General features: G+C 44.2%; 1 protein-coding gene across 2 annotated transcripts in view; it reads left to right on the forward strand.

Annotated features, from left to right (window-relative positions):
• si:ch211-1e14.1 (UPF0606 protein KIAA1549) overlaps nt 1-15,908 on the forward strand; it is a 92,255-nt gene extending 76,347 nt beyond the window's left edge. Inside the window, exons 18-21 of one of the 2 annotated variants that reach the window (XM_020481035.2) lie at nt 279-331; nt 2,695-2,840; nt 7,587-7,735; nt 11,201-15,908. In XM_020481035.2, the coding sequence (XP_020336624.1) occupies nt 279-331; nt 2,695-2,840; nt 7,587-7,735; nt 11,201-11,443 (591 nt within the window). In that variant the 3' untranslated portion in view covers nt 11,444-15,908. The remainder of the gene's footprint in view (nt 1-278; nt 332-2,694; nt 2,841-7,586; nt 7,736-11,200) is intronic. The other variant, XM_031822963.1, reaches the window with a different exon arrangement.
• The last annotated feature ends 65 nt before the right edge of the window (nt 15,909-15,973 follow it).

Below are 15,973 nucleotides of genomic sequence, written 5' to 3' on the forward strand. Positions count from 1 at the left end.
GTCTCCCAGCAAAACACCAACGCTTAGTGTGCTGTACGATGTTAGACTCTCAGCCAAAATCTATCATGACGTAATGTAAAATTCAATCAACATAAATAGCAATATTATGCTCCAGCCTTTTATGTGTAAAGTGCTTTATCTGGATATATACTGTGTTAGTGGGTGATATCGGTTTTGATTGTACATGATCTGCACGCTTCAGTGAGGTCCCTGTAATCTTTACTTGTCCATCCCAGTGTCTGTGTGTCTTTGTCCTGACAAAATGTCTCTCTCCTCAGAGATACGCTGAGTTAGGAATGTCCCCTCCTTCAGTCCAAGGCTTACTACAGCGGTGAGTAGCTTACCATAGAGATACAATACCTACATCTGAAGTCGGAAGTTTACATACACTTTAACCAAATACATTTAAACTCAGTTTTTCACAATTCCTGAAATGTAATCCAAGTAAAAATTCCCTGTTTTAGGGAATTCACCACTTTATTTTAAGAATGTGATATGTCAGAATAATAGTAGAGAGAATGATTTATTTCAGCTTTTATTTCTTTCATCACATTCCCAGTGGGTCAGAAGTTTACATACACTCAATTAGTATTTGGTAGCATTGACTTTAAATTGTTTATCTTGGGTCAAACGTTTCAGGTAGCCTTCCACAAGCGTCCCACAATAAGTTGGGTGAATTTTGGCCCATTCCTCCTGACAAAGCTGGTGTAACTGAGTCAGGTTTGTAGGCCTCCTTGCTCGCACACGCTTTTTCAGTTCTGCCCACACATTTTCTATAGGATTGAGGTCAGGGCATTGTGATGGCCACTCTAATACCTTGACTTTGTTGTCCTTTAGCCATTTTGCCACAACTTTGGAAGTATGCTTGGGGTTATTGTCCATTTGGAAGACCCATTTGTGACCAAGCTTTAACTTCCTGACTGATGTCTTGAGATGTTGCTTCAATATATCTACATCATTTTCCTGCCTCATGATGCCATCTATTTTGTGAAGTGCACCAAAGCACCCCCACAACATGATGCTGCCACTCCCATGGTTCACGGTTGGGATAGTGTTCTTTGGCTTGCAAGCCCACCTTTTTCCTCCAAACATAATGATGGTCATTATGGCCAAACAGTTCTATTTTTGTTTCATCAGACCAGAGGACATTTCTCCAAAAAGTATGATCTTTGTCCCCATGTGCAGTTGCAAACCGTAGTCTGGCTTTTTTATGGCTGTTTTGGAGCAGTGGCTTCTTCCTTGCTGAGTGGCCTTTCAGGTTATTTCGATATAGGATTCGTTTTACTGTGGATATAGATCCTTTTGTACCTGTTTCCTCCAGCATCTTCACAAGGTCCTTTGCTGTTGTTCTGGGATTGATTTGCACTTTTCGCTCCAAAGTACATTCATCTCTAGGAGACAGAACACGTCTCCATCCTGAGCGGTATTACGGCTGCGTGGTTCCATTGTGTTTATACTTGCATACTATTGTTTGTACAGATGAACGTGGTACCTTCAGGCGTTTGGAAATTGCTCCCAAGGATGAACCACACTTGTGCAGGTCTACATTTTTTTCTGAGGTCTTGGCTGATTTATTTTGATTTTCACATGATGTCAAGCAAAGAGGCACTGAGTTTGAAGGTAGACCTTGAAATACATCCACAGGTACACCTCCAATTGACTCAAATTATGTCAATCAGCCTATCAGAAGCTTCTAAAGCCATGACATCATTTTCTGGAATTTTCCAAGCTGATTAAAGGCACAGTCAACTTAGTGTATGTAAACTTCTGACCCACTGGAGTTGTGATACAGTGAATTATAAGTGAAATAATCTGTCTGTAAACAATTATTAGAAAAATGACTTGTGTCATGCACATAGATGTCCTAACCAACTTGCCAAAACTATAGTTTGTTAACGGATTTTGTGGAGTGGTTGAACATTGAGTTTTAATGACTTCAACCTAAGTGTATGTAAACCTCCGACTTCAACTGTTTGTTATATAATGTAATAGTATGTGTAGCTAACTTACTCTGAGAGGATAGGAAGAGCATTTACATTTTTCTTACGTTTACCCCCACGACTGTAGGCTACTTTGAGCCATACATACTGTAGGCTACTTTGAGCCATACATACTGTAGGCTACTTTGAGCCATACATACTGTAGGCTACTTTGAGCCATACATACTGTAGGCTACTTTGAGCCATACATTGAATCTATGGTCTCATATTCCCAGATCTTTCGTGGGGGGATGTTTTCCTTTGCGTGTGTCCATGCGGAGGGCAGGGACTTGTCCTCATATATGATTCATCTTTATTTTAGTAGTTTATGCAGTGTGTCCCAACTCCAGTCCTCGAGTAACCCCAACAGAACACATTTTTTTTGTAGCCTTGGACAAAAACACCTGATTCAACTTGTCAAGGGCTTGATGATTAGTTGACAAGTAAAATCAGCTGTGCTTATCCGGGGCCACAACAAAGATATGTACTGTTGGGGGTACTCGAGGACCGGAGTTGGGAACCACTGGTTTAATTGATCCAGTGTCCTAACTGCCTAATAAAAGACAGAGATGGTGGCGATTTGCTTTGGTTGATCTTCTTTTGATTTACACACACACACACTGAAACAATGACCGACGTCTGCAGCTGATGCACATCATAGAAGCTATGACGTTATACAATAGGACCTCTATTTGACATTTGTACTGTATTTCAGACAGGGCCAGGGCTCCAGCTACCTGCCACCAGGTGACCCAGGACATGTTGACCAGCTCCCCCCAGACAGCCACTATTCCACCAGGGGCCTGTACACTGAAGACCTCCCCTTCTCAGCCAGGCCACGACCAGTAGGGGGCACCACAGGTACGCACACACACACACACACACACACACACACACACAAACACACACACAAACACACACACACAGAGCTCAACAGTCACTGGATGTATGTGTGTCTAACCCAGACCACTCACCTCTCTCCCATGAGCCTGTCAGCCTCAAACAGCCTAGTCTCCATTGAATTATTAAATAGTCTGGGTCTTGGTGTGCTGTGAGAGATACACTAATATAAATGGACTCTGCCTTATGAAGTGCTGCTGCTGCACCTAGAGTGCATGTTAATTGAAGGAACTGAATCAAAGTGTATTACAGGCCAGTGAGGATTAAATGTCAGATATGCCTGAGGGTTGATATGTATGTTTTTGTGTGTGCGCGTGTTTGTCAGAAATGCTGACCACGACTCCATTTTGTTGCTTCCAGCCTATAGACAGAAACTAAAACAAGAAGCTCCCGCGCTCAGGTCTGTTCAACGCTGGTCCGACCAATCTGATTCCACGTTTCAAGATTGCTTCGATCACGTGGACTGGGATATGTTCCGCATTGCATCAAACAACAACATTGACGAATACGCTGATTCGGTGAGCGAGTTTATTAGCAAGTGCATCGGCGATGTCGTACCCACAGCAACTATTGAAACATTCCCAAAACAGAAACTGTGGACTGGTGGCAGCATTCGCGCGAAACTGAAAGTGTGAACCACTGCTTTTAATCAGGGCAAAGTGACCGGAAACATGACCAAATACAAACAGTGTAGCTATTCCCTCCGCAAGGCAATCAAACAAGATAAGCGTCAGTATAGAGACAGAGTAGATTCGCAATTCAACGGCTCAGACACAAGAGGTATGTGGCAGGGTCTACAGTCAATCACGGATTACAAAAAGAAAACCAGCCCCGTCGTGGACCAGGATATCTTGCTCCAAGACAGACTAAACAACTTCTTTGCCCGCTTTGAGGACAATACATTGCCACTGACACGGCCCGCTACCAAAACCTGCGGACTCTCCTTCACTGCAGCCACCGTGAGTAAAACATTTAAACGTGTTAACCCTCGCAAGGCTGCAGGCCCAGACGGCATCCCCAGCCTCGTCCTCAGAGCATGCGCAGACCAGCTGGCTGGTGTGTTTACGGACATATTCAATCAATCCTTATCCCAGTCTGCTGTCCCCACGTGCTTCAAGAGTGCCACCATTGTTCCTGTTCCCAAGAAAGCTAAGGTAACTGAGCTAAACGACTTCAGTCATCATGAAGTGCTTTGAGAGACTAGTCAAGGACCATGTCACCTCCACCCTACCTGACACCCTAGACCCACTCCAATTTGCTTACCGCCCCTATAGGTCCACAGACGACGCAATCGCAACCACACTGCACACTGCCCTAACCCATCTGGACAAGAGGAATACCTATGTGAGAATGCTGTTCATCGACTACAGCTCGGCATTCAACACCATAGTACCCTCCAAGCTCGTCATCAAGCTCGAGACCCTGGGTCTCGACCCCGCCCTGTGCAACTGGGTACTGGACATCCTGACGGGCCGCCCCAGGTGGTGAGGGTAGGCAACAACATCTCCTCCCCGCTGATCCTCAACACTGGGGCCCCACAAGGGTGCATTCTGAGCCCTCTCCTGTACTCCCTGTTCACCCACGACTGCGTGGCCACGCACGCCTCCAACTCAATCATCAAGTTTGCGGACAACACAACAGTGGTAGGCTTGATTACTAACAACGACGAGACGGCCTACAGGGAGGAGGTAAGGGCCCTCGGAGTGTGGTGTCAGGAAAATAACCTCACACTCAACGTCAACAAAACTAAGGAGATGATTGTGGACTTCAGGAAACAGCAGAGGGAACACCCCCCTATCCACATCGATGGAACAGTAGTGGAGAGGGTAGCAAGTTTTAAGTTCCTCGGCATACACATCACAGACAAACTGAATTGGTCCACTCACACAGACAGCATCGTGAAGAAGGCGCAGCAGCGCCTCTTCAACCTCAGGAGGCTGAAGAAATTCGGCTTGTCACCAAAAGCACTCACAAACCTCTACAGATGCACAATCGAGAGCATCCTGTCGGGCTGTATCACCGCCTGGTACGGCAACTGCTCCGCCCTCAACCGTAAGGCTCTCCAGAGGGTAGTGAGGTCTGCACAACGCATCACCGGGGGCAAACTACCTGCCCTCCAGGACACCTACACCACCCGATGTTACAGGAAGGCCATAAAGATCATCAAGGACATCAACCACCCGAGCCACTGCCTGTTCACCCCGCTATCATCCAGAAGGCGAGGTCAGTACAGGTGCATCAAAGCTGGGACCGAGAGACTGAAAAACAGCTTCTATCTCAAAGCCATCAGACTGTTAAACAGCCACCACTAACATTGAGTGGCTGCTGCCAACACACTGACAATGACACTGACTCAACTCCAGCCACTTTAATAATGGGAATTGATAGGAAATGATGTAAATATATCACTAGCCACTTTAAACAATGCTACCTTATATAATGTTACTTACCCTACATTATTCATCTCATATGCATACGTATATACTGTACTCTATATCATCGACTGCATCCTTATGTAATACATGTATCACTAGCCACTTTAACTATGCCACTTTGTTTACATACTCATCTCATATCTCGTATCTTGCCTATGCTGCTCTGTACCATCACTCATTCATATATCCTTATGTACATATTCTTTATCCCCTTACACTGTGTATAAGACAGTAGTTTTGGAATTGTTAGTTAGATTACTTGTTGGTTATTACTGCATTGTCGGAACTAGAAGCACAAGCATTTCGCTACACTCGCATTAACATCTGCTAAACATGTGTATGTGACGAATAAAATTTGATTTGATTTGAACTTACTACCCTCTCCACTACTGTCCCGTCGATGTGGATAGGGGGGTGCTCTGCTGTTTCCTGAAGTCCACGATCATCTCCTTTGTTTTGTTGACGTTGAGTGTGAGGTTATTTTCCTGACACCAAACTCCGAGGGCCCTCACCTCCTCCGTGTAGGCCATCTAGTCGTTGTTGGCAATCAAGCCTACCACTGTAGTGTCGTCTGCAAACTTGATGATTGAGTTGGAGGCGTGTATGGCCACGCAGTCGTGGATGAACAGGGAGTACAGGAGAGGGCTCAGAACGCACCCATGTGGGGCCCCAGTGTTGAGGATCAGCGGAGTGGAGATGTTGTTACCTACCCTCACCACCTGGGGGCGGCCCCATCAGGAAGTCCAGTACCCAGTTGCACAGGGCGGGGTCGAGACCCTGGGTCTCGAGCTTGATGACGAGTTTGGAGGGTACTATGGTGTTAAATGCTGAGCTGTAGTCGATGAACAGCATTCTCACATAGGTATTCCGCCCAAGGCTGCACCGCCTCGGATAGCGTCTCTCCAGTGAGCCATGTTTCCGTGAAGCAAAGAACGTTGCAGTCTCTGATGTCCCTCTGGAATGCTACCCTTGCTCGGATTTCATCAACCTTGTTGTCAAGAGACTGGACATTGGCAAGAAGAATGCTAGGGAGTGGTGCACGGTGTGCCCGTCTCCGGAGTCTGACCAGAAGGCCGCCTCGTTTCCCTCTTTTTCTGAGTCGTTTTTTTGGGTCGTTGCATGGAATCCACTCCGTTGTCCTGTTTGTAAGGCAGAACACAGGATCCGCGTCGCGAAAAACATATTCTTGGTCGTACTGATGGTGAGTTGACGCTGATCTTATATTCAGTAGTTCTTCTCGACTGTATGTAATGAAACCTAAGATGACCTGGGGTACTAATGTAAGAAATAACACGTAAAACAACAAAAAACTGCATAGTTTCCTAGGAACGCGAAGCGAGGCGGCCATCTCTGTCGGCGCCGGAAGTCCCTCGGTGTACACATCACGGACAACTGAATTGGTACACCCACACAGACAGCGTGGCGAAGAAGGTGTAGCAGCGCCTCTTCAACCTCAGGAGGCTGAAGAAATTCGGCTTGTCACCAAAAGCACTCACAAACTTTTACAGATGCACAATCGAGAGCATCCTGTCGGGCTGTATCACCGCCTAGTACGGCAACTGCTCCGCCCACAACCACAAGGCTCTCCAGAGGGTAGTGAGGTCTGCACAACGCATCACCGGGGGCAAACTACCTGCCCTCCAGGACACCTACACCACCCGATGTCACAGGAAGGCCATAAAGATCATCAAGGACAACAACCACCCGAGCCAATGCCTGTTCACCCCGCTATCATCTAGAAGGTGTGGTCAGTACAGGTGCATCAAAGCAGGGACCGAGAGACTGGAAAAACAGCTTCTATCTCAAGGCCATCAGACTGTTAAACAGCCATCACTAACATTGAGTGGCTGCTGCCAACATACTGACTCAACTCCAGCCACTTTAACAATGTAAAAATGTATGTAATAAATGTATCACTAGCCACTATTCACTAGCTACATAAACAATGCCACTTCATATAATGTTTACATACCCTACATTACTCATCTCATATGTATATACTGTACTCGATACCATCTACTGCATGTTGCCTATGCCATTCTGTACCATCACTCATTGATATATTTGTATGTACATATTCTTCATTCCTTTACACTTGTCTGTATAAGGTAGTTGTTGTGAAATTGTTAGGTTAGATTACTTGTTAGTTTTTACCGCATTGTCGGAACTAGAAGCACAAGCATTTCGCTACACTCGCACTAACATCTGCTAACCATGTGTATGTGACAAATAAAATTTGATTTGATTTGTGCGTGCGTGCATCTGTTTGTAGGTGCCCAGCTCCATCACCTGACCCAGATGGGTCTTGGGAGCAGGATCAACGGGGGGTACCCGGCGGGGAGCAGGGCCCCTCCAGGTCAGACTGGAGGTTCAGGGTGGGGGCCATACGCTGACGATGACTTCAGACCCACCAGAGACCCTGTGAGTCCTGATCTGACTTCACACCTCCTTATGAGACTTACTATACCTCCGTTTTTAATCCTTTCCTCCTCCAGCTAGCCTCTCTAGATCTCCAAATATACTGTACAATGGCATGCTCTTGTTCTTCTGGACTCTATGTTGCTGCATATCAATTTGAGTTCTGTAGTTATGGATGTTGGTTCACTGTACAAATGTAGGTTCTTAATTTGATCACCCTGTTGCAAGAGAACTTGCCTGGAACCCAGGAAATGGAAAACGTGTGATGTATTTGAGGTTTAAAAAGGCTTCTGGGTCCTCCCGGGTGGCTAGCTGTGCCACCAGAGATTCTGGGTTCGAGTCCAGGCTCTGTCGCAGCCGGCCGTGACCGGGAGGCCCATGGGGCGGCGCACAATTGGCCCAGCGTCGTCCGGGTTAGGGAGGGTTTGGCCGGCAGGGATATCCTTGTCTCATCGCGCACTAGCGACTCCTGTGGGGGGCCGGGCGCAATGCACGCTGACCAGGTCGCCAGGTGTACAGTGTTTCCTCCGACACATTTGTGGGGCTGACTTCCGGGTTGGATGGGCATTGTGTCAAGAAGCAGTGCGGTTGGTTGGGTTGTGTTTCGGAAGACGCATGGCTCTCGATCTTTGCCTCTCCCGAGTCCATGAGACAAGACTGTAACTACTACCAATTGGATACCACGAAATTGGGGAGAAAAAAATAATAATAATATATATATATAAAACCTTAAATGCTTCTGAAGTTTGTAATTTTCACTTTGAAATGTCAGAAGAAAAATGTATCTCACCACCTGGATTTGGTCTTATGTGGCACAATTTAAAATTGTGTTTTTTTTCATTGGATAAAAGTAGAGACTCAGAGCTACAAAATGGTATATCACCACAGTTAAGGAACAATGGGAAAGTAATCCTGCTTTGAAAGTTGATAAACTTGTAAACTCACTTGAGAAAATGGCCTTTGAATGTTTTGGTATCTAGTGAAAAGCTCTTCTTTGTCTAGACCCATTCAGCATTGTTCACACCCTCTTAACCTCTCTGGGATATGTGGAGCGTCCCACCTGGCCAAAAGCCAGGGAAAATGCAGAGCACCAAATTGAAATAAATTACTAAAAAAATCAAACTTTCATTAAATCACACATGCAAATTAAAGCTACACTTGTTGTGAATCCAGCCAACATGTCAGATTTCAAAAAGGCTTTTCGGTGAAAGCAAACGATGCTATTATCTGAGGATAGCACCTCTGTAAACAAAAGAGAAGGCATATTTCAACCCTGCAGGCGCGACACAAAACGCAGAAATAAAAATATAATTCATGCCTTACCTTTGACGAGCTTCTTTTGTTGGCACTCCAATATGTCCCATAAACATCACAAATGGTCCTTTTGTTCAATGAATTACGTCGATATATATCCAAAATGTCCATTTATTTGGCCCGTTTTGATCCAGAAAAACACCGGTTCCAACTTGAGCAACGTGACTACAAAATATCTCAAAAGTTACCTGTAAACTTTGCCAAAACATTTCAAACTACTTTTGTAATACAATTTAGGTAATTCTTTACGTAAATAATCGATCAAATTGAAGACGGGATGATCTATGTTCAATACAGGAGGAATACAAACTCTAGCTAGCTTTCTGGTCACGCTTCTCTATCTAACAGTACACTTCAAGTGACCCTCGTTCAAGATGCCCGTACCTCTTCATTGCATAAAGGAATAACCTCAACCAATTTCTAAAGACTGTTGACATCCAGTGGAAGCGATAGGAACTGCAAGAAGGTCCCTTAGAAATCTGGATTCCCAATGAAAACCCATTGAAAAGAGAGTGACCAAAAATAAAAACTATCTGAATGGTTTGTCCTCGGGGTTTCGCCTGCTAAATAAGTTATGTTATACTCACAGACATGATTCAAACAGTTTTAGAAACTTCAGAGTGTTTTCTATCCAAATATACTAATATTATGCATATCTTATCTTCTGGGGGTGAGTAGCAGGCAGTTGAATTTGGGCATGCATTTCATCCGGATGTGAAAATACTGCCCCCTGTCACCAAGAAGTTAAGCTTTAGACCCACCCATCTCATTTTGCTTTCGGAGCGTTCAGAGCACACACTTGACGGTCTGGCCGATGATTTGTTTACCTCTAGATAACATGAAAACAGCCCAACCAGCTCTGCTGGCAATAATTTCATTATGCTTTTTTGCCGACGTTTACTGACTCTGGCCATATTCAACGGGTGTTGTACACTTTAGCCTAAGACATGTAGCTAGCTAGCTAGCTAGGTCAAGAATGAACCTAGCTGTAAGATCACACACGTCATGTAACGTTAGCTAACGAGCCAGCCAGCTAAGTTAAACAACAATGAGCATAGTGCTAAATCATGTCGTTACTACCCTGAATGAATCTGCTAGGAGTTAACCAACCAAGTTCAATTTTAGCTAGCTAACATTAGGCTTTAACTAACAAAGCAAACGTTCTGGGATACAAATAATAACGTCATACACGTAACGTTAGCTAGGGAGAGCCGGCTTATGTTAGCTAGCTAGCTAACAGTACACGTTAGCTTGAAATGAAACCACTTTACGTCAAAATTAGAAACGTGTAACATCTGAAAATGTAGCTAGCTAGACTATCTTACCCGCATACATCATCATGCATGTTGGACGCGTCTCCCTGTCACGGATGCTATGCCACGTTTGCCCTTAGTTTGTTGATGTAATCTGGAGACAGGTGTTTTTTCCATCTCTTTAGCTATCATACTCTAATTCCACTGATTTCAAAACTTGATCCTCCAGAAAGTGGATAGCAACGTTTATGCAGCTCCATTACACTACACATTTTTTTTAATGCCGCGCTTGACAGGATTACCAACATAGACTGACCAGCTCAAATAGACAGAAGCAATCTATATGGCAGACCAATCCGAACTTCTGTCTCGGCATGTCCAGCCCACTCATTATCTCAGCCAAACATGGCTAGTGGGAAGGTTGCTGACTTTTTCTTTGGCTTAACCAACAAGGCTCATAATTTAACAATTGTATTCACATTTACAGATGGCATACACATTTGTTATTAAGGCACATAAAAGTTCAAATGTTCAATTTATTTTTATTTATTTTAATGCTAAAATGGCTCTCCTGTGAAGTCGTGACTTGCGACAAACGCCTAGTTTCCTGAAACGGGCCACAAATGTCCATGAATTATAATCCACATAATATTTCACATTTCCTGTTGCTGTTGCTGCAGAATCATTTTCCTGCTGTAGCAAACTGGTGCAAATTAAGATCCTGCATTTGTAGTTATTTTACCTCCTAGCTGTCAATCTGTAGAGATGAACGTTCCCATGATCTATTGAGAACTGTAGTGAAATAAGCAATGTAAAAACACACACTTTCCTCTTTTCTCCTAAAACTTCTTTCTCTTCTCTTTTCCCTCTTCTTCTGTCCCTCCTTCCCTGTTTGCATCAGGTTCTTCTGGGCTACCCTGACTACTCCTCCTCCTCTATGTTCCAGATGCCTAGTAGAAGTGCACTAAGGGAGCCCTCATCCCCCCTGGCCCACCTGGAAACACACACAACCGGATTCGGCTACCCTCCAGAGGAGTCCTGCTCTCCCCCCAATCACTCCTCTGCTTCCCTCATCAAGGCCATCAGGGAGGAGCTGCTGCGCCTCTCCCAGAAACAGCAAGCCGTGCCCAGCTACCACAGCTGATCACAGATGGCCTCCTCTGGTCCTCACTGAACCTTAACCTCTAAGTCTACATCCACCAGTCATACCACTGCCCCTGCCTGCCTGCTCCAACCTAGCAATGCTTCCCATGGAAGTTCCGTTGTACAGGAGGAGAAAGACAAGACCGTACTGTCTTGGGGCGGCAGGTAGGCTAGCGGCTAGAGCATTGGGCCAGTAACCGAAAGGTTGCTGGTTCGAATACCCGAGCCAACAAGGTAAAAAAAATCTGCCGATGTGCCCTTGAGCAAGGTACTTAACCCTCATTTGCTCCAAGGGCGCCATACTAAAATGGCTGACCCTGGAAAACAACACATTTTATTGCACCTATCTGCTGGGCTGGGTAGAATGAGGAGATTGTTTCATATGACAGCTGGTAGCGTAAGCATGGCTAAAATCATTATATGAATGAACTGTTCTCTAGGCTCTGGATCTTAGCCTCTGGCTTTCTTAACCCAGACTGTCCTATGGCATACAGTATACTGGACCAAATGACCCTAGTGGTTAGAAGGAGAAGGTGAATGGTCCCTTGCTCTCCAAAGCCTGGCCATGACCGCTGATCCTAGCCCCGTCTTTTATTTGAGGTGTTGTTGCTTTCTTTTCTTTTGAAACCGCATTCTAGACTCTCTGTGTGACGATAATAAGCAATGTGGTTTGATTCTCTCATCCTGCCTTGACATCCTAACAACATTTTACCCTACAGTGGAATTTCTCTACCAGTAGGACATCTGTCATTTCGGCTCAAACATTGATACCTATGTTACCTTTAACAATGAGGCATCTTACCATTACCATGAGGTATATTTTAGTTTTTTGAAGAGCTTCTTACTTCTCCTCCATCTTCCTTTGGTGCTTCTTTCTACGCTTTGTGTTTTCCGTCATGATATTGATTTGCGCAACTCTGTCAAAACACGCCCCCGGTGCAGGATTACATTGTTTTCCGCCACGAGCCACACAATGCCTTGTGTTATGACAGCGTGAGGGAGTTCAACGGTCTCCATCTAATGTACAGCTCAAATCAGAGTTCAGAGCAGACAACACTGGATACAGAGAGACAGAGACCCGCAATAAACAGACTGCAGCAACTCCCATGCAGAACTCTACCGATGCAGTCGTTGAACCAGAGATATTTAATGACTGAGCACTGCTAGGTTTAGTTTGTCACTCGCCCCACTCTACGTGAGCCTTGTTTAGATTTTGTGTTGCTTCAGCACAATGTCCACGTTTGTACTAATATATCCAGGTTACTGATGATGCTACCGTATTAATATTAAGACTCTTTAAATACCCATGTATGGTAAACTACGCTCAACAAAAATATAAATGCAACATGCAACAATTTCAATGATTTTACTGAGTTACAGTTCATATAAGGAAATCAGTCAATTGAAATAAATTGAGTAGGCCATAATCTATGGATTTCACATGACTGGAAGTACAGATATGCATCTGTTGGTCACAGATACCTTAATAAAAAGGTAGGGGCGTGGATCAGAAAACCAGTCAGTATCTGGTGTGACCACCATTTGTCACCACATCTCCTTCACATAGAGTTGATCAGGCTGTTGATTGTGGAATGTTGTCCCACTCCTCTTCAATGGCTGTGCGAAGTTGCTGGATATTGGCTGTAACTTGAAGAAACTGTCGGACACGTCAGTCCAGAGCATCCCAAACATGCTCAATGAGTGACATGTCTGGTGAGTATGCAGGCCATGGAAGAACTGGGACATTTTCAGCTTCCATGAATTGTGTACAGATCTTTACGACATGGGGCCGTGCATTATCGTGCTGAAACGAGGCGATGACGGCAGATGAATGGCACGACAATGGACCTCAGGATCTCTCTGCATTCAAATTGCCATCGATAAAATGCAATTGTGTTCGTTGTCCGTAGTTTATGCCTGCCCATACTATAACCCCACCACCACCATGGGGCGCTCTCTGTTCACATCAGCAAACCACTAACACATGACACCAAACACGCTGTCTGCCATCTGCCTGGTACAGTTGAAAGCGGGATTCAGCCACAAAGAGCACACTTCTCCAGCGTGCCAGTGGTCATCGAAGGTGAGCATTTGCTCACTGAAGTCGGTAACGACACCGACCTGCAGTCAGGTCAAGACCCTGGTGAGGACGACAAGCAGGCTGATGAGCTTCCCTGAGACGTTTGACAGTTTGTGTGTAAATTCTTCGGTTTTGCAAACCCAAAGTTTCATCAGCTGTCCGGGTGGCTGGTCACAGATGATCGAGATGCCAAATTCTCTTAAACAACAGTGGAGGCAGCTTATGTTAGAGCAATGAACATTACATTCTCTGACAACAGCTCAGGTGGACATTCCTGCAGTCAGTATGCCAATTACACACTTCCTCAAAACTTGAGACACCTGTGGCATTGTGTTGTGTGACAAAACTGCACATTTTAGAGTGGCCTTTTACTGTCCTCAGCACAAGGTGCTGTTTAATCTGCTTCTTGATATGCCACACCTGTCAGGTGGATGGATTATCTTGGCAAAGGAGAAATGCTCACGAACAGAGATGTAAACTAATTTGTGCACAACATTTTAGAGAAAATAGCTTTTTGTGTGTTTGGAAATATTTCATTTCAGCTCATGAAACATGGGACCAACACTTTACATGTTGCGTTTATATTTTTGTTCAGTGTAGACAGTAGGACCACAGTATTATAGTTTTTCTCTATATATTATACTAAGGTCATTTATTGAGCGCACAGGACCAAATATGTATAATCATTAATTTATGAATTCATTTGTAGCATTTTATAATGTTTTCTGACCGGCAGGCCTAAATCAAAATGATTGACAGGACTGTACTAGGGAATTGCTGTGTCTTCTCTATTTTATGAAGTGGATAGATTCGACCACGCATTCTTATCCACTCAATGCACTGTATACAGATTACTGGGTGCACCTTGGCTTTTCCCAGTGAATATCCTGCAGGCCACACCAACTCAAATGTAGTTGAAAGATTCATAGGTCATTCAATGAAAGATTCATAAGGTCAGGTCAATGAAGCATTGTATTGCTCAAGGAAATGCTGTCTTTTCCCTGCTGAAAAACAGGGCCAGTGGTCACACACTGTCAGTCTAGGGTTATTCTTATTTCATTTCCTCCTTTTTCAATGCAGTATTGAAATGTTTAACGCTGTTCTTTAGCCACCGCATTTTCAGAGTTTGAAAGGAATCTGGAACTCATGTACTGTATTGTAATTATTCAACGTTTACTGTTCACAGTTAACCTGTCAGCGTCAGATGTGTTGTGTGTTTCATGGGTTTTCTTTAATTCTTGGATGACCTTGCCTCATGTTTTTTTGTTCCTCCTCGATGTGTCTTTGTTCAATATTTTTTTTATTTAATTTTGTTCGATTACATTTGATGGAAACTCCCCACACATTGCTATGCTGTGGGGATTGAAGCGATATTTTATTTAAATAAAATAAAAGAGAAAGTATTGATTTTGGTTGCAGGGTTGAGAAAAAAAAAAACATTTATTCACTGACTTGGACAAAGTAATAATATACCAGTGTTGAACATTGTCCCAAAGGTTACCGCCATAACACAAAAACAAACAGAGAAAATATGAAATATGGAACCAAACTGCACCAGCTACTGTCATGTACAGTAGACACACACTACTTACTATCCCACTGAGCACATACTGGTTGAATCAACATGGTTTCCACGTCATTACAATGAAATTAGGTTGAACCAACATGGAATAGATGTTGAAGGAACGTTTCCAACATGTGCCTTATGGATCCGCCCTCCCTTTGATGGTCTCCCACTAATGTCTACCATCCTGTCTCACACTGCCTGCCTGCCTGCCTGTCTGCCTGTCAGATGGAGTCTTAACCAGGCTCTGTTCACTCCAACAAGCACTGACTGTATGAGATCGTAGTACAGTACTGTATGGCATTTTGCAACTACTGTAGTTGGAAGGTTGTTAAAAGGATTTTCTCTCAACAATGGTTCTATTGGTCTTAGCAGGTGATGCTACAGTATGTCATCGTTAATTAAGCCCTGTGCTTATTTAAACAGTGTTTCTGGATGTAGTCGAAGATATACTCCCATGCAGTTGGATTGTAAACGGAGTTACCTGAAGTGATTTCACCTCTGGTTGGTGTGATTGGCTTCGATCACGGCACTGTACTATACTGTACTATCCTGTACTCTATGCCTCCACCTGCTGGTATTGTAACCCCACTGCACCTCATGTCGTTCATGTGTTTTTTTCCCCCTTTATGTTTGGCTGTTGTGTCTTGTTGTATTGTGAAGGTCATACTTTATGTTGGCTGGCCCAACTATGTTTTACGTGTTTATTTGTAGAGTTGCATGTGTCATTCATGTAAGGCTGTATATGGTTTGTTTTCCATTTGTGTTGCCCACGCTGTTCCGAAAAAAAAATGATAGCTTTTAAAAACCGATGAAACCTAAGTTGCATGTGTCCTAAGTTATTTCATACTGTATTCTAACGCCATGCGTCTTACATGCAACAATGA

This window comes from Oncorhynchus kisutch, linkage group LG4 (assembly GCF_002021735.2).
Source record: "Oncorhynchus kisutch isolate 150728-3 linkage group LG4, Okis_V2, whole genome shotgun sequence".
NCBI classification, from domain to species: domain Eukaryota; kingdom Metazoa; phylum Chordata; class Actinopteri; order Salmoniformes; family Salmonidae; genus Oncorhynchus; species Oncorhynchus kisutch.